The 26,592-nt window shown below is 37.7% G+C and overlaps 2 protein-coding genes across 2 annotated transcripts in view; both read left to right on the forward strand.

Moving 5' to 3' along the window:
- The window catches only part of PNN (pinin, desmosome associated protein), a 10,132-nt gene extending 677 nt beyond the window's left edge, over window positions 1-9,455 (forward strand). Inside the window, exons 3-9 of the mRNA XM_009280902.2 lie at window positions 412-480; window positions 1,641-1,713; window positions 1,796-1,890; window positions 3,848-3,923; window positions 5,651-5,806; window positions 5,889-6,027; window positions 7,066-9,455. Coding sequence (XP_009279177.1) covers window positions 412-480; window positions 1,641-1,713; window positions 1,796-1,890; window positions 3,848-3,923; window positions 5,651-5,806; window positions 5,889-6,027; window positions 7,066-8,351 — 1,894 coding nt within the window. The 3' untranslated portion in view covers window positions 8,352-9,455. The remainder of the gene's footprint in view (window positions 1-411; window positions 481-1,640; window positions 1,714-1,795; window positions 1,891-3,847; window positions 3,924-5,650; window positions 5,807-5,888; window positions 6,028-7,065) is intronic.
- Window positions 9,456-26,361: 16,906 nt separating this feature from the next.
- MIA2 (melanoma inhibitory activity 2) overlaps window positions 26,362-26,592 on the forward strand; it is a 28,238-nt gene continuing 28,007 nt past the window's right edge. The window contains exon 1 of the mRNA XM_009280693.2: window positions 26,362-26,511. The gene's annotated coding sequence lies outside the window, so the exon portion shown is untranslated. The remainder of the gene's footprint in view (window positions 26,512-26,592) is intronic.

Raw genomic sequence — 26,592 nt, forward strand, 5'->3', positions numbered from 1 at the left:
CCCCTCCTTCCCCCCCCCCAGTAAGAATGAAAAGCCAATTTTTGTTCAGTAGTTCTTTCTTAATGGAGTATGTAGTGGGTTTTTTGTTGAATTTCAATATTAAATTGCTGGTTAAGGCTTAATACATCTTGAAAATTACTGAAAATATGAACACTTGAACATAATGGGGCTCCTTGTTGTAGTGTAGCTACTCAATGAAATAAGTGCAGAAATTCAAGTTTAAATTAGTTGGTCCACAAGCAGTATGTTTAAACGCTTTTTTGCAGTAGTAACAGTAAATGATGATAAAGCTGAGTAAAATTTATTGTTACATCATGACCACAAAGCCAAAATACAGTTTGATTGTACAGGCTTAAGGTGGACCTGGGGTTAGCCTTTCTTGTTCTGAGATCACAAGTGTTTTCTTTTTAGGCGTGGATTCTCGGATAGTGGAGGAGGACCCCCAGCCAAACAGAGGGATCTTGAAGGGGCAGCCAGTAGGTGGGTGCAAAAACTGATGCAGAGAACTTGCTTTATCAGAATGAGAATTTATAACAGTAAATTTAAAATGCTGAGATTCAATAACTGTTAACAACTGATGACTTTCACTGTCTTCAGAGATTACGTATTCAAGACGGAAATATATTTGGATGATAGCGATTGGCTGGTGTGAAATCTTTCCCCCCCCCCCCCATATCTTACAGCAATGTGAAGATTATAGCAATAATAAAAAGATACAGCAATACAAAGATTCTTGGAATTTTCTGTTTTACTTGGTGTACAGTCTGCTATATTATATTCTGCTTAGTAGCCCAGATTTGTTTTACAGTAGACACAAATTCAATTATGACTGAGATTGCCCATTCAATAAATTGAATGCGTCCAGTGTGACAATAGACTCAGATTTTGAGCTTTCACATCTGGATGCAGATCTGTGAGATGTGACTGATTATAGTGAGCTTCATTCTATGGGCACTTACGTACAATGGTAGTTCTTGACTAAAGCAAGGCTTGCTTTTGAATTTTTGAGTTAATGCAAAATGAATACTGTGAAACAGCGTTACCAGTAGTAAAGTGCTGTGCCACAAAGCTGAGGGTGAAAGCTGAAAATAACTTTTATTTAACACAGTGCCTAGTTTTTCTTTGTTCAAGCATCAGTTCATCGCAGTTCTCAGGTCCTAAGTGCTCTGCCCCTCCTCACCTATTTTCTAGGTATTTGGCTAGGTAATTTAAATAGCATTTCCCATTTGAAAAATCATACCAACATTTATATCTTGATGCATTTAAACCTGTCTCGTGATCCCCTTATGCCAGTAGCCATTTTAGAGATTCTGGAAAAAGAAAAGTGCAAGCATTAAAAACAAGAAATAAATTCCAAAGGTATTCTAAAAAGTCAAATGTGATAGTAATGTGGGCTCTTCTGTTTTACTTTACTGTGCAAGTTGTATTAAAACTTAAACTGTTTTATCTCACTGATTTTTACCAACAGTAGATTCTGTCTGTAAAAAGCTACTTACTGGTCATTGGAACAGTGGGGAGATTTTTACTGGAAGTGTTGGTTCTTCTGACTAGATATGCTGACTTGTATTTTTCTCGTGTTAGAACAGATGCTGTCCTAAATATATGTTCTCTAGTGACCACTAATGCTTTTTCTTCCTCAGGCTGGGTGGAGAACGTCGGACAAGAAGAGAATCACGCCAAGAAAGCGACGCAGAGGATGATGATATTAAAAAGGTAATACATGATAAATGGAGCTGTGCAGGAAGAAACTTACTTATCTGGAACATGAACAAAGTAGTTTGGTTTTTTGTTGTAGCCAGCGTTGCCATCTTCTGTTGTTGCTACCTCCAAAGAGCGAACGCGTCGAGACCTTATACAAGATCAAAATATGGATGAGAAAGGAAAACAAAGGTATGCAGAAATCTCTTTTAAGCACTAACGTGGTACTTCTGAGTAGTAGCTTTAGATTTAAGAAGTATTATACAGATGTTATTATGTATCAAAGATGATGTTGAAAAGGTACCATAATGGTATAAAATTGATTTTAAAAAATACTCTCCCAAAATACTTCACAGCAGTAACAACACGTCGTTCACATCGCGTAACTGACAAGGGTTCTACTTCTCAGGCCACCTACAGGAATAGGTTTGCTAGTGCTATTGTAACTGATGGTCTTTGAGTAAGATAGAAATATATATAGCTTCATGGGTTACTTAACGTTTTGGACTGTTACAGCTGTCTTGGTACGTCATTTATTTTGTTGGTTGAAGGAGGCTTTTGGGTGTGGGTTTTTCCCTTTTTTTTTTTTTTATGCAGTAGTTCCATCATGTGTTTCTTTTCTCTTACTACTTTCAGACTCATCATTGTGTGTACAGTCTGACCTTACTTTTGCCTGCTTCTTTTTAGATTCCTCCTATATATATCTCCCTTTTTCCTATATTTTATTTGTGCCAGGGTAACTCATAAAAATTCTTGCTGAAAGACAGTTCTGTTGGGAAGAGGTGTTGGAAAAGCGAGTTTGCAACTGTGTCCAACCTCTTGGACTCCATCCACTTCAGTCTGCAGCTCACCTGGTGCAATAATAACCCATACCTCAAATAAATAGAAGAATGAGAGCTGGAATAAGGAACTACAGAGAGCTGCTCTGATAAGAACCACAGATCAATTAGCACAGAAGAGGCACTTTGCTTGCTTCTTTTACAGCTACACCACCACTAACAGACCGCTCTTGCTTCCATCCCCAGTTTCCAACCACTTTTCTCACAGAAAGACTTTCAAAATTCTTAGTGGACTTCCTAGAGCTTCAGGCACTAAAAGTTTGTTTCCTCAGAATTGTAGTTTTACTGTTTTGCACTTCAGTAGTCTTCTGGGGAGATGAGAAAACCAGTATTGACCTCTGTGTGACTTGTGGTGGAAAGAGGCTCTTTAAGAGGACAGCATCCATTCAACTCTTTTGCTCAGTGTCTTCTGAGATGTCATTCACATACAAATACACTTTGAGTAATCTCTAGCTTTCAATTCTTTATTTGTTACTATTTCTGCTGTTTAATACACAAGTACGTTTACCTTTCCATGTCAGGTTTGTGCCACTGTAGTAGAGTGGTACTGAGTGAAGAGAGTAGCATTTCCTTTCTCTCTTAATTAGGTAAAAGTTCAAGGTGAATGAGAGAGTCTGCCTCTTGCTGTAAAGGCTTAATTTGGGATTAAATGGAAAGAAAGAAAAGGTGAAATTCAAGAAATTAGTTCGTGTTCAGAAGAAGGGAATTTCTTGAAGAATTTTACTTATTTAAGTTTTCTCAAAACAACACTTAATTGGATGAGAGCAATTCTGGTTTCATCCCATAGTGCAGTGTCTCACTGTAGAAGATACTGTTAGGCAGTCTGTGACAGATAAGCTTTCACTCCCCTGTGGGTCCATTTCTCCTTAATCCTCTGAACAGGCCGGGGGGGTGAGGATGTTTTTCAGAAAGCCCAATGACCTTCCAGTTCACTGCCTTATTGATAGCTCACACCGTATTTACTCAACCTTTTCTTCAGTACTCTCTGCTTTTGGATTTTTTTTTTTAATATTTCTCTAGTGTCATTATTTCCAGATGTAAAATGTGCAGGCTTCCAATTTTTCCACTGCTAACAGTGCTGTGTTATGGATAAGAGCTGTGTCTTACTCTTAAGCAAAATATGATATGTCACTGTAAATTATATCCTTGACTGTTGGCACAGTCAGTATGTGTTCTATTGCTAATGGCCTTGAGTAATACTGAGCCTTTAAAAATAAACGTCTGTGAGGTGGAAAGTTTCTCTCATTGTTTATGCAAATAAAAATCTTAGTACTTGAACTGAATCTCAGTTTCTTTTTGTTTTTATTCAGGAATCGACGTATATTTGGCTTGTTGATGGGCACTCTTCAAAAATTTAAGCAGGAGTCCACAGTTGCTACTGAGAGGGTACTTATTTTTTGTTTTATCAGATTGTAAATAATAAAGCAAAATTGTGTGATTAAGCTGCTTCAAACAGGAATGAAAATTCCCCACGGTGTAGGTTGCAGGTACAACAAACTGGTCAGAATGCATGTAGGTTTTTGTTTGGTTTAGTTTAGTGGAACTGGGGTGGGAGGCAGGAAAGGGAGTCTAACAATTTCATGACTTTACAACGCTATTGGAGACCATTGCAGAAGTGAAAAGGCAATGTTTTGTTGATTTTTTTTTTTTAATTGCTGTACATGTTTAAAATATGTAAAACACAAAATAGATTACTTCTTATTGTTTACATTATTTGGGATCATTTCAAAGTAAATGGAACTTAATCAGATAACTATTTAATAGGTCATAGGCTACTTCTGTAAATAATGGTGATTCGGTATTCCTGAAGCAGTGCCCACCCCGATGTGTTCCAGATGTTTAAATTATAACCACGTATACAGAAATGTATGGTTGTATTATGCTATCTGTTTGACTACAAATGGCTTCCCCCTCCCAGTACAGATAACAAGAATTCCTGTTTTTAGTAAAGGGGTATGTGATTGTACTGAAGTCAAGGCCTTGCGTAGCTTAGTGGTAACTTCAAAAAACTTGTATATAGGATGGTGGTAACTTTATTCCTAGTATGCCCTTTTAAATTGTGGAGGGTATGGTATTTGTTTACTGTTGCCCTAAATGGGTTATTCAGTTAATACTAATAACCTTTAGATTAAAAGCAGTGTTTGAAAGTTCTACTTTCAGCAGTACGGTGGAAGCAGATACAAAGTCCTTAAACTTAAAACGTTTTCTGTGTAGTGTTAGCATAGCTGGCTTGCAGTGTTGGTATTGATTACTTCCAGATTCAGTATTTGGATATCCTGCTGTTTTATCTAACTTGTCATGTAGCACCTGAGAAAGGACCAAAGTTCTCTGTTGCCTGCTTGCCTTTAGAACAAGTAACTATTGATTAGGATGGTCTAGAAACATGGAGTCGTTGTCTAATTTATAGTAGTATGTGTTTGCATAAAGAGACATTGAGGAGTTACTGCTCTTTGCAACACTTTTATGAGAATTTGTATAGGCATTGTTCTCTTCATACATAAAAATTACTATAAATCAAAGTAGAGGCCTGAGGAGTTTTATGACACAGCTATTTTGTTGTCCAGGCACTAAATTGTATGTTTTTTATTAAGACAGCTATTGTACAATCTGAGCATATGGCTGGGGAGGACATACAGACAGGGCATTCCTGGATTATAGTAATATATCTATTTGGCGACGAATATACTGGAAGTATTCGCAATGTAATTTGTTCTGCAGGTCACAAACACCAACCTGCAGTCCTTCATTTGTTTCTGGGGGAGTTGACTTTTTTCCCCTCAAAGTGGAATACCTGAAATCTATTTCTTTTTTTCTGCCATTGGGGAAAAAAAAACATGTTGAAGTTTGTATTGAAAATTCAAATCCAAACTGAACGATAGAAAAGCAGACAGAAATCCACAGGGGCCCATAATTTTATAGTTAACCCACAAAAAAATTAGGTGCCAGCAAGCAATGACACTCTTCTTCCATTACCTGTAAGCTAGGAGATATTTCTTAATGTGTTTTTAGGAATGCCTTTAATGGTGTAAATAATTCAAAATTTTAATTGGACCAAACTAGAACACTTTATTGATTTAGAAAAAATATTTAAGATGCTTCTTTATTTATCTTAGCAAAAAAGACGACAAGAAATTGAACAAAAACTTGAAGTGCAGGCAGAGGAAGAAAGAAAGCAAGTTGAAAACGAAAGGCGAGAACTGTTTGAAGAAAGACGTGCTAAACAGACAGAGCTGCGGTTACTGGAGCAAAAGGTTGAGCTCGCTCAGTTGGTGAGTTTTAGTTTTGCTCTTGATCTTTCTCTTGTTTAAACTATTCTTGTGTATCTTAGGGTTATTTTCTGTCATTTCTCAGCAAGAAGAATGGAATGAACATAACGCTAAAATAATTAAATACATAAGAACGAAGACAAAACCCCACTTATTCTACATACCTGGCAGAATGTGTCCTGCTACGCAGAAGTTGATGGAAGAGTCACAGAAAAAGATGAATGGTAGGTGGCCTTTGTGATACAAAGGCCCTTGTTCTTGCCTCCCTGTGATGTTTGCTGTACAAATTTCTTTCAAGTGTCTCTGCTTAAATACATGAATTTCATGGTTAGGACAAACTATGTTCTTGCATGGGTGTTCATCATAAGTGAACATTACTCTTTCAGTGACTTATTTTTATGTTGGATGTGCTTTGATTCTCTTACAAGAAGTCAAAAGAGGTGTATGCATAATCTCAGAGGTATGTGTTTAAAACAGTCCTTTATATAAGCTTTAGTAGCCAGATGTATGCCAGTGCAGCAACTTAGTTTTTGAAAAGGCAGATTCTATGGATTGAAGACCCAAGGAAATGCAGGTTTTTACAAAGGATTTGAGAAGCGTTTTCTTAAGCACAGCACTGAACTTTATGATTTTTTCTTTTTTTAACCTTAATGTGTGTTCATTTCTGTTTCACAGGATGACTATATTTTTCTTTTGGAAAACAATTTAAAATACTGCGGTTGATGGTAGTCATACTGTTCTTTTTTATTAAACTGAGAATGTATTGGGTTTTTCTTCTAAAGGAGCTTTTCTTCATTGTGTGGGGTTGGGGGATATGAGAAGCTAGCTCACCTGTCTGAATAGCTTATATTATTTAAGCTTTCTTAATACCTAACCAGCTTTTTCCTGATTCTTACTGTCTTTTGTTTACCTTAGGAAGTATAACCTTGTTAATATATAAATAAAAGGAAATTAAGGTATTATTTTGATATACTGTTGGTTGGATTGATTTTAATGACGTCAAAAACTCTTTTTGTTAGCGTAGATTTAGGGCTTTACTGTTCTGATACTCAGCTGAGCTGACTATCCCCTTCGCTTTGTTTTCTTAAGATAACTAGCAGTCTTTTTCATTATGCATGAATGGCTTGCTACTTCAGAATGAATAATGATGCAGTATTTATAAGCTAAAACAATTTGATAACTTACTAGCTCATAGTTAAGGGGAAAATAGACTCAGTGTCTGTAGATTATCTGAAACTATTATTTATGCATTTATTCCCTAGCACTCTTTGAAAGCAGGCGAAATGAATTTGCAGAGCAGATTAACAAAATGGAGGCCAGGCCCAGAAGACAATCTGTGAAGGAAAAAGAACAGCAGGAGGTGCAGAATGAAGAAAAGAAGGAAGAACAGAACAAGGAGCAGGAAGAGGGTAAGGTGGCTCAGCAGGTGGAAGAGGTGGAGACAGGTAATCAGCACAATGATGTAGAAATGGAGGAGGTAGGGGAGGAAAAGGGAAAAATAGGTTCAGGGCATAGCGATGCAGAGAAAGAACAGGAAGAGGATGAACAGAAACATGAAATGGAGATTAAAGTAGAAGAGACTACCGAGGTGAGGGAGAATGACAAGCAACAGGATGGTCAGCATGAAGAGGTCACAGTTGTAAAAGAGGAAGGTGAAAACATTCAGCCAGTGGATAATGAGCAGGATGTGGCTGAAATGAATGAGGCAGATAGCGTAGAACATGTAGAAAATGAAAATGGCAAAGAAGTGGAACCAGAAACAGAGTGTGATGCTCAGCCAGAAAAAGTGTGTAATGTTCCTTCTCCCGAGAAGGAGAAAGGTATCAAACCAGAAATTGAAGCTGAACCTGAAGAAAAACAGAAGGCACCTGAAGCTCAGCCAGAACCTGTGACTGAGGCTCTATCTCAGCCACAGTCTGTGCCACTGCCACAGTCACCTCAGTTGTCTCAGTCCACTCAGGATACAGAGCCCCAGGCAGACAAGGATGAAAATGCTGTGGTGTCTGTAAAGGTGGTTGAGGCACAGACAGAGCAGAGTCAGACACCGAGTGTAGAAATTAAGAGTAAGACTAGGAGTCGAAGCAGGGGTAGGGCAGGGAACAAAACTGGTAAGAGTCATAGCCGTAGTAGCAGCAGCAGTAGTAGCAGTAGTACTTCAAGCAGTACTAGTAGTGGAAGTAGTTCCAGCACTGGCAGCAGTAGCAGTCGGAGTAGTTCCACCAGCAGCAGCACTACAAGTGGAAGTACTAGCAGGGACAGTAGCAGCAGTAGCTCTAGCAGTAGTGAAAGTAGAAGTCGAAGCAGAGGAAGAGGGCATAACAGAGATAGAAAACGCAGAAGGAGCACGGACAGGAAGCGAAGGGATGCTTCAGGAGTAGATAGAAGTCACAAGTCCTCAAAAGGTGGGAGTAGAGATACCAAAAGCTCAAAGGATAAAAGTTCAAGATCTGACAGAAAGAGGTCTATATCAGAAAGTAGTCGGTCAGGCAAGAGAACTTCACGGAGTGAAAGAGACCGTAAATCAGACAGGAAAGACAAAAGGCGTTAACAGAAGAGACCAAGCTTCCTTAGCCTAATCTTTGCAGCGGAAGATTATTTGAGTGAAAGGATTCCTTGTAAGGAGGAGGAGAAGGCTGCCTTAAGAATTGCATGCTGTAAAAAATCTTTTGGAAAAATGCAGACTGTTTACCAGGCATTCTTGTACTTTTTACATAATTTTGTAAAAGGTTACTTACCAAAATTATGTGAAGTTCCTGAAAATGTAAAAATAAAAGATTAACACTCCTTTGCATCTTTTTTAAATATCCTGTACTCATTAAGATCCTCTGTATATTTTAATAGGTAAACCTTTAAGTAGGTGTGATCACTTCTTCTGTATCATACACTTTTTTTTTTTGTAGAAATAAATGTGCGTTTTAAATAAATTGTTTGAGATGTCCTGTTGACAATTAAATTCCCCTTTTAGATCATATGTAGGGAGGCAATGTTGCAGGAAACGTAAAATTTTGCTTTTCCCCTCTATTCCTTGCAAGAATGGGAATCTTAAGACCCAGTAAAGGGAGTAGTCTCTCCAGTGCTGGGTAGGAAGGGAAAGTAATTGATTTGGATCTATACCTTTTGTTTTCTTCTGTAATCACAAGCTCTTACTCAATTCTATCTTCCAGTTTTATAAAACTTTTTCCTGTCCATAGGCAAGCAGTGATTAAATGGGAATGTTAACACTGGCCAAGATAGCTCAAGTCAGTCTGGAATACCACTCTCATCTGCCTTCTGCAGGTGTTTTGGTAGTATTTACGTCTATGTTCTGGAGACAGTTAATCTGTTTAATGATGTTCCTTGCTTTGGTGGCCAGTGGAGGGAAGACTTCAGCTTGCTTCTCAACCAGGATTCTTTTTATTTTAGTTGCAGACTAATCTTTGACCCCTTCATACCACTAGGAATAATTACATTGCAGTGTTGGAGTTACCTGGGACTACCTAATACTAATGTTGTGTGCGTGCAAGAATGCTTTCTGAATGTATTTAATACAACTTAAAGTGGTATGATGTTATCTATGAAGGTGAATACTGTTTTTATATAATTTTGTATGGAAAACAATAACATCTGTCGCTCTGTTCTGTACATGTGCAAATAAATGTGGCTTTGTAGACTACTCTCTCGATGCCTATGATGTTTTCTATAACACAGGTGTATTACCTTTGTCTTTCTACATTTAAAGCATCAATCGTAATTGCAGGTGACTGTACCTTAGAAGCTCTGTATCCAAAATTGTTCTTATAGGCTTTAATTAATGCCTATTAACTGAATATGAAACACCGCTATAATCCGTGTTGTCTTGGCAGGAAGAGAATTCTCATATGCCAAATCACAGACCAGGAAGTCCTAGAAAGATTTTGGAATGGAAATGACATGTAAGCTTATTTTAGTGTACAAAATGTGTTATATACCCCATTTTTCTGGAACATCAGACACTTGCAAAGTTCTAGTTTGGGAGGGTGTCAATTTTTGGATTTTTCATCTGAACCCAGAGTAGCGACAGACTGCTGTGTTCTGAAGTGCTGAGCTTCCTGGCTTAAAGAAATGTGTCTAGCAAGGGATGGAGTGTTCTTTCAGCACAACGGGCACGGTGGGAAAGCTCCTCAGGCTTCCCCCTTCTCAACAAGTTCAATACCTTACTCTGATTCTTCAGTCCATTTGCTACTTCAATACCCTATCTGCCTCTGCTTCTCTACAACTGAGAGTCATTTTTAGTTCTTGTTCAGTAGTCTCCAACCATTTTTCCTTCCCTTCAGAGGAATGTGGTGGTTTAATGTGCCTTCTTTTTTGAAGGACAAGCAAAAGTTCAAATGCCTTATTGAAGATGTTGAACACAGCAGTTTACCACAAGCATCAAATATTTATACTGAGTAGTTGACTAAATGTTACTGGTTTGCATGTTTCAACTACCCTCACATTTCAAATTGCCTTTGGAAGCCGTTTTAATTTTGTCCATTAACTATATATTTTTTCCTAACATTGAGTATTTTTAAGGTTTCTTATTTTGGGCTTAATTGATTGGTTCACTGCTGTAGTGTATTTACTGTACAGGTTTTAATGGCTGATAGTGTAGTCATTATGCAAAGCTAGAGAAGTAGGTTGCTAGTCAGAAGCCACTGTTTCAGAGGAGCATGTTAACAGGGTTTATAAAAGCAATGTGGTGGGTCCTGGTAACTGAACTAGGGATTGGATTGATTACATTGTTTCAGGTTATATTACAGGCAGCAATGTATTTTTGACAAGGTGTTTTGTTGCCGAGTACAAAGCTGGTGATGTATTTGATAGTTTAATGTTTGTTAGAAGAAACTTACTGCCATGGTTAAACTATGCCATTAATTAATAGTTAGCCTTGCTAAATCCAAGCAGCTCAATGCAACATAAACATCAGCATGTGATAACTTTGTAAGAATGAAGTTTTCTAAAAGCTAGATATTCCAACCAATATTCCACTACAGAAATAGTATAAGATAGTAGTATACTATTAGCACAACATTACATAAAGACCTGTGTCTTTATAAAACAGTAGCATTTTTAGTAATTGTTACATTTGCCCTCAAGGTCCCATCCTCTTACCCTGAAACAATTTCACAGCTGAGGATAGGGCTGAGACCATGGGTGCAATTTCCTTCCTCTGTTCCCAGTCTACTGTTTCAAATAGCTGACAATTTCAAGACTGCATTTAGAATCATAGAATCATTAAGGTTGGAAAAGACCTCTAGGATCATCAAGTCCAACCGTCGACCCAACACCACCATGCCCACTAAACCATGTCCCTAAGCGTCTCATCTACACGTCTTTTAAATACTTCCAGGGATGGTGACAACCACTTCCCTGGGCAGCCTGTTCCGATGTTTAACCACTCTTTCAGTAAAGACATTTGACGCAACAGTTTGGGGTTTCTGAGAATTAAGTGCAGATAGTATAGGGGTAGGAAATCATTAAAATGTTTTCTTATTTCCCTTCCCCATAGTGGTGAGTAGACATCAAAGAAAAAAATACCTTGTTCTCTTTTAACTCAAGTAATGTGGAAAAAGGAACACTAGAAAAGGGGAAAAACTAAGAATGAAGAAGAGATAGTTTATGTGAGTGGGCAACATAGCATGTATGCTCTATGCCTGTCTTGTGGAGTGCCTCCATCAGATGGTCCCTTCCAGCTATAAGTATAACTTTAGAAGGCTGTTTGTTTGTTTGGGGGTTTTTTAGAGCTTTTTATACTACGCACTGACTCTATACCATTTACTTGTTGTCTTTTTCTTCAGTCCTGATGCACAGATAAACTGGAAGGCTCCAAGAATGGGTTTTTTCCATGATGCTCCACTCGGAGTCCTTGTGAGAGTAGATTTTACGCAGATTGTTCATTAATTATAAACTGAAACATACACCTCTTCAAATTCCTGCTCCTTTACTTAAGGTGATGTCTTTGTGCTTAGAACAGCTTCATTGTGTGTATTCAAAGGAAACCTAAACGTAATTTTTCTGCAGAAAGTAGGTATTAGTGAACTAAACACCCCCCCTCCAGCAAAATTAACTTCCAAAAGCAGTAAATTTGCAAATAGGTTTCTAGAGCACCTTTTGTTTATCAGGAAAGCAATGGTCTTGTGGTTAGGTGCCAGTTACTATTTTGAGATTTGAGTTCAGCTGCTGATTTTGTAGCAATTACTGTGGTACAACCAGACAAACCTATTCATTTTATGTATGTCCCAGATCTTTAAAATGAGTTTCCCTGCTCAAAGAAGTATTTCTCTGACACTACATGTATTTATGATGGGATCAAATGCCGTGTCAGTGGTGTATGAGTAATATAGAGAGATCTGTGTTCTGGAGGATATAATTTTGCTCTTTTAGACTTTCTTCCCTCCCCATCTCAGTTTTATAGCAAACCTGTGTTTTACCACAAGCCTTGTTCAGGCAGTTGTTATTAAGTGACGGTGTTCTATTATATGGCAAAATGTGAGGCATTCAAAGCTTGGAAACGTATTATCAAGATCCAAAGTAACGCAAGTCACAAGTTCCATGACTTTCTAGAAATGCACTGTCATGCTTGTAACCATTTTTGTAATAGGGAAGCAGTAATGGCTTTTTCTTGCTATTTGTTATACTGACTGAAAAAGTTGGTTTAAATCTGGGTGATGAATGACTGTTACCTGTTTAGATTTGTCAGACTGGAAGAGTGAATTACTGTTCCCTTTCTTCCTTTGACTTACTAATTTTTGAAAGATACTTGTTAAAAAAAAAAAATCTTTTTGGCATGACATTTGATTCAATGTAAAAGTTGATCTGTATTTTCACCCAAACATCCTAAGTCAAGAGAACTGTATTTTTAAAGTGCTTTTGCCATGGACTATATTCTTCTATGTATTAGTTCTACACAGTGAATCCCTACATTCTGTATGGAGCCTTTTGGTGCTATCATAAGAATATAATCAAAGCTGTATATACTGTTGTTATTATAAAATAGATGTTGACTTTAATGTACTTAGAAGTACTTTTACCAACTCATTATTTGTTTTGGGATCTTCATCGTTAATGCAGATACTGAATAGTCCAGGAAATGCAACATCTCTTTTACTTACATAAAGCCATGTCTTAAAAGAGCCATCCAGTGTGCCATACTACTCGGTTTATTTAAATTACACCATTAATTCTGAGTTGATCCTTCTGTGAATTTTAATACATCATAAGGGATCTCTGCATTTCTAGGTCAGTAGTTAAAGCTACTAAGATGTCATTGCAAATAATGAGTTAATAGTTTCATCCTAAAGAAAGCTGTTGGAAATAGATCTTACTTTTTCATTATCATTGTCTTTGCATGCGTAATAGTACTCACATTTGTTGCTTCACTTCTGCAGAACAGAAATTAACTGAAGTCTCACTCTATCTGCTGTAAAGCTTCCAACTTTGCCCTTTGGAAGCCAGCTATGATAAACTCCATGAATCTTTACCTTTGACTTTAGTTCAAAGGTGATTTAAGTTACGCTTGTATAACATCTGCAAGTATAGGATTTACACCCAGAAGAAAAGAATATTTGCTATGAATATGATTTATTATTGAAGTTAACTAGAGGAACAAATAACACAGAACAGAGATCAGAGCAGTGCTCGTCAGCCTTTTAAGAGCTTCAAACCTGGAAGAATGATTGTTGAGACTAAGCTACACAATGAGCAGTGCCCAGAGTAACTTGAAAATTGCAGATGTAGATTAAACTGAGTAGCTAAGATGAGCTGCAACGTTTTATCTCCACATAAAGACTTGAGAATTAGTTTGGGTGTCCATATGAAACTGAAGTCAGAGCCATTTTCAGAGCTATTTTGACAAATACAGTAATAGTGTGCAGATCTCAAGGTGTGGGTCTGATAGTTTGTGGGTCTGATAGTTTGTTCTCCCACACAAACTTGCTGAAGTACGTAATTTTAGGCGTCAGAATACCTGGCTTTTCCATTTTTAGATGAATCAGCTCCATGTTACCAGGCTCAAAAAGGGACTGTTAACCTTTCTAGGTCCATTATTGGGTTTTGTCCCATGTTCCATGGTTGGTGTGCAACATTATGAAAGACTCTTCTGACCAGTTGTTAATTTTGGTGGGATAAAAAAAAAAGTTGTCCTTTTTTTGATTTTGTACACCACTTAGTATGTATAGAGTCCCCCCAAATATAAATTTCTTATATATTCCGTCCTTTTTTTTGATTTTGTACACCACTTAGTATATATAGAGTCCCCCCCAAATATAAATTTCTTATATATTCCTTCTCACCAGTCTGTACTAATCTGTAAAGACTTGGGAATGAAAAAAAAATGCCCATCCTACTTTTCTGCTCACCAAGTTTCTTTGCATTTGTCATGTTTTAGCTGCTTGGTATTCCATTTCTCCCCTTTCACCTCCTATAGCTAAACCCTGAGGACCCCAGGGAAGGTCCCAAATCACTGACCCTCTAAGCAACACAAGATCCAGGGGAGTGAAGGGGAGACAATGTTGATGCTGGGGATGGGGCTGCATCAAAGCTACTCAGGAGCTAGTGGGGGGGGCTGATCTATAGTGTATTTTCCCTGGTGCACAAGGCGGCTCGCTGGTGGATTACCTAACAGCAGAGGCAGCTGGTGTACTAGGTCATAGGATAAGCCTGTCTGACTACTAGGTCACGTGGCAAAGGAAGGGGCCAAAGTGTTAGAGAACGTCATCTACTGTGATTTTTTTTTGTTTGTTTGTTTGTTTGCAGGACATTGCCGTTTAATGTGACCCTGGCTCACTTTGTGTCCTCTCTCCCAACCTCCAGCAGATGAGCTGTTTGCTGGCTCAGCAGATCAGGCTAAGCACCAGTGTCTGGCAGGTTTGAGTTGTGGAGCAGGAGGGAGGGGGAACTATGCTGCAAGTAGGATACAGCTTAGGTTCATGGAAAGAGAAAGCAGAGCGAATTCTGCATGAGTCACGCTCAGGACTGAAGGAGGGGCAGGCCTGCTAGGAAACATATGACTGCAAATAGTATCAGGTTGGGAAGCAATGCAGATTCTTGGGGTGCTATCGAGAAGGGAGCGAGAAGAGGCTACCTCGTGCAGGAGAGTGGGAAAGGAAAGGTGAAGCCCCTTTTGTAGGTAAGTTAGACATATTGTGTTTAGGTCACCAAGGAAGTGCAGGACAATGATGTGAAGCCTTTGAAGCAAAGCTTACTTCTAACGCAAACCTCTCTGCAAGATTTCATGTATAGCACAACTTCATACCTATATAACCAGTGTACAACTCCCTGCATAATTACTACTTTAAAGCACAACCTGTATTTGAGAAAACATTATTTATAACTCCATATTGTATAATAGATTGCTAAAAACCAGAGGGTATTCCTTAAAAAGCAGGACATACCATCTGCTTAGCTTTGGTATATTGCTCTGTGGTATATGATGTAGAGATAGCATATAGATTTTTCTAGTTGTCTTAAGAGCCTGAAAACTGCCAAGCACCTTTAAAAAAAGATTTTGGAGCTAAGTAAGTATTCCCCATGCTAAAGGATTGTACTTAGCATCTAGTGCGTGAGAAAACTCCAGAAAGAGTATGTGGAAAAAATTTCTGTTCTGAGTTCCCAATGACCACCTATAAATAATCGAAAACATATCAGTGCACACAAAATATAGTTTGTTAAACAAAAAAAGCTAGAAAAATGTCAGTAGCTATATTAGCAATCATGCAATATAAGCATTGATAGTCCATCTTAAAATCAAATGGAAGATGTATTTTAACAATGCATTCATAATCCAGAAAAAATCCTAATACAAATCTTATTGAATTTCCCCCAACACAATCTTCCACAAACTCAGTACAAAAGGACTCATCTGATAGAGGCTAAATTTTTATGTGACTGGAACTAGTTTCTTTGTATTCAAAACATCAGTCTAGCTATCAGAACATAGTTAATTATTAAACATATGTGAATAATCAGGACACCTGACTTTGCAGATTGTTAGCAGGTTAGCATAGTGTACTTCTGTTTAAGCAGATGAGAGAAGGAAAACAGAATTTTTTGTTCATTGCAAACTTGCAATGTTTTGTTAGGCTAAGAAAAATAATGTAGAATATTCTTGCTAAGCGCACATCGATGCAGCTTCCACAGTTTCAGTGCATTCTAGATTTAATCTAAAATGTCAAGGATCTTGGATCAGAGAATTTTGCTGTTAGCAATTTCATTTTTAACAAGCCTGCAGAGTACAAAGGTACTTTCAGAATGGAAGAAGTGTGGTGATCGGGAATGTGAGAGTAAGTAAAAAAGATCTTTTCAAGGAGTATATATTGTGTGTGCAGCTATTACAAACCATAATGTCAAAATTACCAGTGAAACAGACTGAAAATGAGTAGCCATAGAAAATGTTTGTTGTCAATATACTAAGTTTATGAGCAATAGGCTTAAACTTTTCAAACAAAAAGAGAAAAAAATGCTTTGTGGATTGTGTTGTGTAAGTATATAAAGATCAAAGTTCAGTAAAAATACTCTTGAATAGCTAGTTTTTCTCAGGTTTCCTCAAAATGGGCAGTATAAAGCAGCTTTAAAGTATTTTTAACTCATTCTTTACAGGTACAAAAGAAATTTAAAAAAAATGGTAGGCTATAAACTGAGAAAGACGACTATATATCTTGTGTTTATAGTACATTCACAGCCCATTCTGCAAAACTGCTTTTTTCTACTATAAGCAAACTGTTTAGTTTGGGTTTTTTGTAATCCTTCTTACAAAAGACACTGTTAATATATCCTCTTTAGTTATTTTGTCTTCTTTAACATGAAGTAAGAGCAGTAACTAGTTATAGAGTTCCTGGGGAGTAAATAGCTCTGCAGGAGGCAGAGCCACTGAATCACAAGTGGGCAGCGATAAATAATGCCCCATTTATTATCCATTGATTACCACTGTGAAACCTGTCATAATCATATGTAGTTGAAGCTGTTTCCATTGGTTTGGCAGCCTTAATTGTCACACTTTCAATGTGGAAAGCTTGTCCTGAAGTGGAGGAGACCTTAGATTTTCTCTGCTGATGGATCTTTATTTTCCTGTGGAGCCGTACTGACTTCAGTGGGTTCTGGACACTCAGAGAAGCCTCTCTTTGTGGAACAGCATGTGGAATGGGCTCCAAACTGACCAGAGCACATCAGCAGTGGTTTCTGTGGGGAGACGGGAGTGGAGACAAAGAGAATTTAAAGTCATTCAAATTGAATTGGAAACTTTGTTTTTGACAATGTATTTAAGGTTTATATTGCTTAAACTTACCTATTTTCTTCGTGAGATAAATGTATTCAAAATAGAAGACAAAACCCCTGAAATAATTACTAGATTTAACTTAGAATTTCTAAAATATACAATTATAAATATGCCTGGGAAATATTTTTTTAGCTGTTTAGATCTGGCTTTAGTAGTTGAACTTGCTAATTCTCCACACGCATTTCAGCATTGAAAGCTTGGCTGAGTAAGGACTGGAAAATGCCCATATAGGACAAGAGCTTTTCTCCTTGATGCCTGTAGTAAATAGGAAACAAAACAGGATAGGGCTGCTTTTTGCATTAGTTCCTTTCCACTTGATGATATAAATGGATTAGTATCATAACAAAGCACATACTGATGTATTAACAAACATTTTAATGTACTTACATATATCAGACTGCTTCAGTAACCTGACTTCAGACAAAATGGCTGCTATACTTACTTGTTTCTTTCTTTCTACATACTATTCCAGCGGCAATGAGCAGAGTTCAAGCCACTACAGACTACTTAGGGCCTGATTGCCGGTATCTTAACTTCAAAACAGGGGAAGAGATAATGGTATACTCCAAACTTTCAAGGAAAAATGAAAACTTGTGGACAGGAAGTGTAAGTACTTCAATCCGAAAGACTTTCCCCATAAATAATTTAGATGATAGTCTAATAATAGCGTAACAACTGCAGTCTGCTTGCTTCTAGGGATCTTCCATCTGCTTTGTAATATTAACCAGTCATGGATCAATACAGTATTTGGGAGATGGGTCATTGTTATTATCTTTATATAGAAAGGAAAAAAAAATCTTGGCAAAGATCATTCATGGAGAAACAAAGTCAAGATCAGAATCCAAGTTTTCTGTCTCCTTCATCTAATCATTTGGCTGTAATGATTTCATCTGGTTCCCTTAAAAACATTCAGGTCTATCAGGTCAGGTACCTACCTACAGGTCTGTGGGTAAGAAGGTTTTACAGTTGCTTAATCAGCAATCCAGTATTGGGACCTGAGTTCACAGTTCAGTGCTCAAGGAAAGTTCCCAGAGAAGTTATCATGCATATTTAATGATTTGGAACAATTGACAATGTAGTTAGAACAGCCATGTAGTTATGTTATAGCTAAGAAGGAATAGATGCATTGATCCAAATCCAACTGCTAGTAAAACTGTGTAAGTGCTTCAAAACCGAAGATACTGGTAAACTTTTTTTTTTTTTAAATGATCTGTCACATTTATTGTTTAACAGTGAAATTGTCTTCCTTTTTTTCATCCGAGAGTATATCTGCAGGTACCTCACTCTTCCTTGCTTTCCAAGATATATTCCTCCATTAAAAGCTATGTGCAATGGTTTGATGTAAAGCTAGTGGTTGGTTTCTTGGTCAGACCAACCCTTACTTGATTCTTTTGGGCATTACCATCAACTTATTTTCTGTAGTGTTGCCATCTTCAGCTGCAGCTGGCCTCATACCTGAATTTCATATCCTACTTTTCTTGTAACTTATTATGGGTCATTAGTCATTAAGGCACGATTTTTCTCCCACTTGAGTCAATGGGAAATTTGCAGCCGATTTTAGTAGGAGCTGGCTGAGACCATCTGTGCACGCAACACTGTCTTCAGTTGAAGCAGTGTTGAGGCGACTGGTTTGGTTCTGCACAAACACACGTTCATAAAAATAATACAGAAAATAATAGTACGGAGTAATATACTTCCCCTTGCTTTCTGAAATGGCAAATGGGACACTTTCGTTTGTTCTTCCTTCACAAATCTTTTGACCAAACAAAATGAAGGGGGCAGGGGGCAGTCCTATAAACTTATTTTCATACTTTTCTAGCATATACGCAAGCACCTAACATACTTATCACTGAAGTTTAAATCCTCTCATTCCTTTTATATTTTTTACAGAAAGGAAAGGATTTTGGCTATTTCCCAAAAGATGCTGTGAAGGTTGAGGAAGTTTTTATTGCAGAAGAAGTTGAAGTGCTCACTAAGGTAAACAAACATCACCACATTTTCCAATGTAGTTCACAGCAATTGAAAAGCTAATACCCAGTTAGAAATTCAAGTGTCTATGATTATTTTATTTCAGGTAATTCAAAACATGGTCTTTTTGGTTTTGCTCCATTTGCGTGTTTATTGACCTCTAAAATAATTTTTATCTAATAAATGATACAGGACCATTAGGAATAAAAGAATTACTTACAGTCCTTTGTGTAAAGTTATACACACGTATAACTACATAGAATGGAAGAGAATAAAGATATATTGCTGTGCTACACAGTGCTGTAGAAAATTACACATGAAAACATTTTAAAAGTTAATATTGTTCTTTTAGGAAACTGATTTCCTTTGTCTTCATGGAGACAAGTATGCTTTTGAAAATGAAGATAGCGCATTAAACGATCACAACAAAGAAAGCGAATATTCATTGTCTGATGCAGAATCAAAGCTGTATGAAAATGAACTCTTAAAATATTCAAGAGACTCCATGCAAAAGGAAGAAAGAGTTGAATCAGTGTCTGAAAATGATTCCAAGGAACCTCACACTCAGGAGGAGTCTACAAGCAAGACGTTGGTTAGAAAAAATGAGAACAGAAAAGATGATACTGAAGAGTCACAAATGCAAAACAGTCTCCCACTAGAACCCATTCCAACTCAGTCTAGTTGGATTGCAGGATGGTTCACCACAGGAAGTAAAAACAGTGAAGAGCCCTTAAAAGCCATTACTGAATCTTTAGAAGAAAATACGTACCGAGGCAGAAAAATAGTGGTAACTGCTGAAAATGACTTACAGGAGCCAAATGATGAGGAGCAAGAACCCCCAGTATCTGTTTGGTTTCAAAGTGGACTGACGGACTTTCTGTATTTCGGTGAAGAGAATGTGGATCTTGGTTTGGCATCAGAAAAAAATGATCCACAAATCCATGATGTTTCTGGTGTGCCTGGACATTCCAATAATGAACAGGAAACAGCAATCACAGAGTTATTGACAGAAGAAGAAAAGAGTGAAAGCCAAGAACCCGAATCAAATTGGTTTAATCTGGGTTTAAGCAATGTTCTTAATTTTGGCCATACCGAGAAAGATACAATTGCTATGGAAGACCAGCAAAACAGAGAAACAGAGGATGAAGCAAAGAAGAATGAAGAAGTGCAGACTTTAGACCAGAAAGAATCACACACGGACAAAGAATCAAAGGAGACGGCTAAAGCAGTGACAGATGAAGAAGATGAAGAGAATTATGCACAAGAAATAATAAATTCAAACAGTAACATGCCAAATTCTGGGGACATACCAGCAAGTGTGCGCACTCTTAATGACACCAAAAGCACCTCAAATAGCACAGAATCATCATTTGATATACTAACAGGTGACAAAGAGAAGCCAGTTGAACCTTACAGTTCAGAACAAGACTTGGCATCAGAAAGCCAACTGCTGAAAAACATTGAAGCTAAAAAGAGAAATCAGGAGTCAGAAAGCAAACATCGCCAGTCAGGTTGGTATACAAATATCTATAATCACTTTATTAATTATAATATGGACACATATGATAATCAACAGGGACATGAATCAATTGCATCAGATCAGATTTCTTCTCCTCCTAGCCCACCTCAGAATTGTGACCCCTCAGACACAAAAAATACAGAAGAAAAGCCTGACATAGCTGAAGAACAGAGCCATTTCTTCTCTTTTAGTAATTTTGCAGACATACTGAAGTTTCGGAGTTCAACAGCCAAAGAAGAGCAAGTGCAGCGTTTGCAAGATGATGCATTTTTTAGTGAAGAAAGCCCTCAAACTGAAAATGATGATGAAATATTACAAGGAAATAATAACAGAGCAATGAAAAGACAAGTAAATCAGAGAGTTAGTGAGGAGCTGTCTGAAAAAGATGAGGGTGCAATCCAAGAAAGCAACCCGTTTTCCTCACTAGCTGTGCAAAATAATGAACGCAGTAATGAAAAAGCAAAACATTTTGTCAAATTAGTCAGCGACAGTGATGCTTCACAAATTTTATCTGTTGAAACACTAGTACAACCTGAAGTATCTCAAAGACAATATGTACCCTTGTTTAGTTATTCCAGTGCTGAAGAACGTGTTTCCAAGAGTAGTGAAAGTCAGGAAAACACCAACATAAAAGGTTATTATAATGACCCTGTCTCCAAAGATTCTCTACATTTACCTTCAAAATTAAATTTTGAAAATACAGTGGAAACTGGAACTCATCTGCAGGGAAAATCAAAAATGGAAACAGTTGAAACAGCGCAAAAAGAACAAAATAACCTGAACACTTGTATTCAAGAATCTGTAAATTCAGAAAATGAATTACCAAATTATGGGGAATTACAAGGAACTGCAGATAATCATCTGGGCATCAAGAAGACCCTGTGTGACAGTGAACCGAGTCTTACTCTGGAAACATCTGAGAAAAGCAAACCAGTCGAATGCTGGGATACAGAACAAAATTCAGCATCGAAAAGCCAGTTCCAAACAGATGGTGATGTAAAAGAGAAAATTCACAAACCAGAGAATAAAAATGATCCACTGGGTTTTTATGAAAACAACATCAAAGATTTCAGTCAGGATCTTTTTAATGATGAACAGGATCAGAAATCTGAGGGGTCCCAAGAATTGACTCCAGACCAACCTTTCTCTCCTCACCCCTCGTCTAGTGGCTTCAGTTTAACAGGTACCAAAACTTCTGAAGAAATTGGCCACTTGGAAGACATATGGAGTTTCAGAATGGAAGGTAAAAACTGCTTGCCGAGAATAGAAGAACTAAGCTTCCATAATGAAAAAAAGCCTCAGTATAAGCCTTGATAAAATACTATGGGGAAAAGAAACTGAAGGCACCTCAGATCAGAAGGTTAAACATAATGAATCAGATAACAGTAATGCAGATACCTCCAGAGAATGATCTTTCTCTTCAGCTGGCAGTGCAAAATAACAAACAGGGCAGTGGAGGAAAAAAACCCCAACATCATCTACCAGATTAGTAAAAGATAGGACAACACTTGATGCTCTTGCTGATAGCCTGTCAGGAGAGAATTACAAACTGAACCAATTCCTATGAACGTGCAACATCAGCAGAAAGGTGAAGCAGAAATAACATGGGAAAATTCATGTTCCCAACATGAGCTTCTGGTACCAGAGAACGGGTCAGAGGACAGTCTTAATCCAGATCTTAGAAAGAAATATAAAAATCACATGTGATAACAGTAAAAGAAAAGATTATTCTGTATCATCAGATATAGGCCCATCAATTCAAGCTGTTATGACAGTGCAAGATACAAAAACACAGAAAATTAATCTGAGTTTTGGAAGGCATCATCAAACACTACTTCAAAAGGCACAGTAATACCAAAGTCTTCAGCTGAATCCAAGTCCAAAAAACAATTTATAAAGAAAATTTATTGACAATAAAAGCAACAGAGCAGTCGTGATATTAGTCTGACTGAACGTGAACTTTTACCCTAGAAGCCCTCTAAAATAGAAGACAATTTTAAAGGAAAAAAAAAAAAGCATTACAGTTAGTGTCTCCTAAAACCCTCAAACTAGAAAGCCAGGCTGCTGTTAAAAAAACTAGATTAATTCAATCCCAGCAACCTGGGATTTCTCAGAAACCTGGCTGATACAGTGTATGTTGAAAAAGAAGATACTGTTGTAACTGAAAGGATGGATAATACTGAAAAATTAATTATTGCTACTAAAACAAGATAGGAGAAGGAAAGAAAAAAAGAAAGAATCTGAAAATCGGAGAGAGTCAAAGTCCAGAAATATAAATAACAAAAATTAAATTCTAACAGAAAGGGTTCAGGGTTCCAGGTAGAATATTTACCAGACCACCAGGGTTCTTTGCAAATATATTTAATAAAACTAACAATTAAGCCTGTAGAAAAAAGTCTGAGGATACATGTTTTGTCAAAAAAACCCAAATGAAAATAGGGATGACACTAGGACTAGTAGAATTAAATACTGCACGGAAGAATGAGATGGAGTTAAGAGAAAATGAATCTGAGCAAGAAAAAGATACTACTAAATCTGTAGAAGGTGCAGAAAGTGATGAAATCAATTTAGAAATCATGCAAAACCAATTTGAGGAAGGACAACTTGGCATTTTGGAAAAAATACTGCTGCAGAATCCAGCGAAAACAAGGACATTGACAAAATCGTAGTAGGGCAGACAGAGTTCATGTCCCAAAACCCAAGCAAAACCAGGCAAATATTGTATGATAAACACTCAGATTTACCAAACCCATTGATTACATTCCAACAATTTTATTGAAAGTTAAAACAAGATGTTAAGCAACCCTTAGAGCATCTCGGTGAAGGAAGCAAACTGATGCAGCTGCAGCAGCAATTTGGAAAGATTCATCATGACATCACAGCTTACTCATATAAAGACAATGTTATGCAGAGGAAACAAGTGATTGCGTCTGCACAAAAGGGGCACAATTTGGACGTTGGGCAGGAAAAATGTATGAAAAAAAGGAATGTTCTTCTAGAGCTGCCAGAGCTTTTGTCTGCTATAACAATTAAGTGTGCAGCCCAAACTGCAGCTAAAGGTACTGGACTAATGCTTCACTAACAATGATTTAGCAAGAACAAAATATGCTTTGTTTGAGGGAAAAAATACAACAGACACAACACTCTCTCCTTCTGGTGATTTAAAATCAAGAGGTAGCGAGCCTAACTCATAGTAGTTAATGACTGATTTATGATATTTTGAGGATCTGATAATACAGATTGAATTAATATAATAGTAACAGTTTAAGAGCCAGTTACTCTTCCTGACTTTCAACTATCGGACTATTTGTGATGGGTATCTTTGGCCAGTAGTGGCTTGAAGCACAGAATTAAAAACTAATCAATTTGTAAATGGTATTTTTTTTCCTACGTGGGTAAGCAAGGTGTGGGGGTTTTTGAAAGCGGTATTTTATTTGCTTCAGGAACCTTACTCCAAGTCACTGAAACTGAGGCAGCTACGTGCCTTCAGTCATACTTCTGCATGAACATGCCTGTGGTTTCTTGTATTTCGCAGTGAAGTTTGTTATCTTGTGGGAAGTTGTTAATCTTCAATCCTACATGGCATTTTTAATTGTTCTTTTTGTAAAGGTTTTCCCATTTGTATTTGGATATAATATCCGAAAGAGACCTACTAATCCTGAACAGGGAATCTATAGGCTAACTATCAAAACCAAGCATATTTTTTCCTGAACATTAACTACTTTACTACATCAGTTCTGCTTAAAGCCCTATCCTCCAAAGTCTGTTCTGAGACCATTATTTGAACCAGTATTTATTAAATCATAAACCTGTAGCACATTTTTACTCTCATGTAGCACTCTAGTCTTTGGCTTTAAGTTGAGGAAAATACAATTTAAAAAAATCAAAATCTCTATTGAGGTTAGTATCTCATAAAAGTGTGTGTGTAAGTTGAATCCTCTGAAAATAACCATGATTTCCCTTCACAATTAATTGCAGAAGTAGGCAGTAGAAGAAAGCTACTAGAAGAAACACCAGAGAAGGACCATGAAATGAATGCAGCTGTAGACAGTGAACATGACAGTGACCAACATTCAAAAGCAACAGTGATTCCTGCAGTAAATTCTGAAGAAAACATGGACAGTTCAGTAGCTGACTCTCCATTTGATGTCAAAAAGCCTTTCTCAGATGCCATCCAGAACTACGTTCCAAGTAATGGTAAGTGTTAAGTTTCTTAATTTTAAGGAAAATAAATTTGCAATCTTAAAAAAAAAAAGTTGGAATTATATTGACAATTGCAATGTAACCTTTTTTTTCCTTATGAACAAACCAGAAGGAGGCTGGATATATCAGATACTTCTGTGCTTTAATGCTCTTGAGATCGGGGAATTGATAAAATCTGTATTTTCAGCAGTGATGAGTATTATCAAAAAGGTAAGAATTTTTTATGTGATACATTGTTGACATTAGTGCAAAATTAAGCCAGTTATTGGTTATGTTCTGCAATGAAGCTCCTAAAAAAAGAAAGAAAGAAAAAAAGATCCTTTTAAATAAACCCTCTGCAGTCCCCTTGCTTCTGGGGGTATCTGATGCTAAACGGGATAGAGATGGAGCAAGAAAATGTCAGCTTAGCTGCTGTTCATCTGCCCCTGTTGTTTGCACTGCAGAATGTGATGAACTTAGTGGGTTTTTTTTTTTACAGAACAGCCAGGAAACACCTCAGTGGTCAAAATATCAGCATTTGGGGTTTGTTTTCAAATGAAACTCATAGCTTCCTCTAGTTCCCATGACAGTACTGATTAAATTTGCTTGGACTTAAAAAGTTTGCGTTAGGATGAGTAAAATAATCACAATACTTCCATTGTTTCTAAAAAGTAATTTGAAAGCCTTGATTCCCAAATATTCCCATAGTTCATAATTGCATAAAAAATACTTTTCTAAGCAAATATATAAAATACAAAATGGGATTATGATTGCTATGGGGATGTCTTAAATATCAAAATGTAGGGACAGAGTAAAGGTTGACCTTTCTGGACATAACTGCACAAGAAACAATGCTGCCAGAGGAATGTGAGAAAAGATAGATGGTGTTGCACTGTCCCCTCTAAACAGAAGAGTACTATCAGGTAAAGTGGTATATGGTAAACTTCATTAACTTTGGCACTTTGGTTTGTTTAGATTGGGTAACTGAAGGTTAAGAACAACATTAATTTGTTCCTGATTTCCAGCGTACTTACATAGATTCTGGCAAAATTGCAGCCTTCAGCAAAACTGAAGGGCTTTGCTTTTTTTTTTTTTTTCTCATGAAGCAGACTGGATTTCAGTGCTCGTTGATAGTTCACTGCTGTGGCCAAACTCATTCCTGTATTGTTTGATACAGCTAAAAAAGCCGCTTCCACCTATCATGGTCTTTTAGGTGATAACCAGTTTCACAGGCAAGTCACATTGCATTGTGAAAACTGAGTTAGCATACGTTAAAAAAAAAGTGTAGTTAAGTACATGTAAAAAAATTAAGAAAAAATATAATGCAAAAATGGAACTGGCCCTAGCGAATGAGATGGAAAAGAATCCACTGCTATGTGGCACTGCAGCCACCGTTTCTCGCATCTTCCCACACATTTGTGTATCAGCAGCCCCGGTACCATCAATTTTTAACAAAAAAACTTAGCTGAAGAAATCTAGTTTAAATTATGTGGAACTACTCCCGGGCATAACGCGGCCCCGGCGCCGCTCCCCAGGGGGTGTCCCCCGGGGCACCTACGCAACCCACTTGCGCAAGAGCGAGAGCCCGCCGCCGGCCGGCCGCCACCTCTTGCCCTCCCCCGCCGGGCAAATGCCAGCTCCGGCGGCCTGTGCGGGAACGCGAGCGGCGAGGCGGCGCCTCTCCCCGGCTGGAGCCAGGCCCTTCCCGAGGAATCCAGCCCGGACAGTTGTGTTCTTGTAAAGACCTGCTGCTGCACGGGCACAGGGGAGGTGAGTTTCCCTGCGCGTAACTTCGAGGAGGAACAGGAGTAGCTTCGTGGCCAGCGGGGCCACGTCAGTACCGGAGGACGG

This window comes from Aptenodytes forsteri, unplaced genomic scaffold (genome assembly GCF_000699145.1).
Source record: "Aptenodytes forsteri isolate BGI_AS27 unplaced genomic scaffold, ASM69914v1 Scaffold193, whole genome shotgun sequence".
Classification (NCBI taxonomy): Eukaryota; Metazoa; Chordata; class Aves; order Sphenisciformes; family Spheniscidae; genus Aptenodytes; species Aptenodytes forsteri.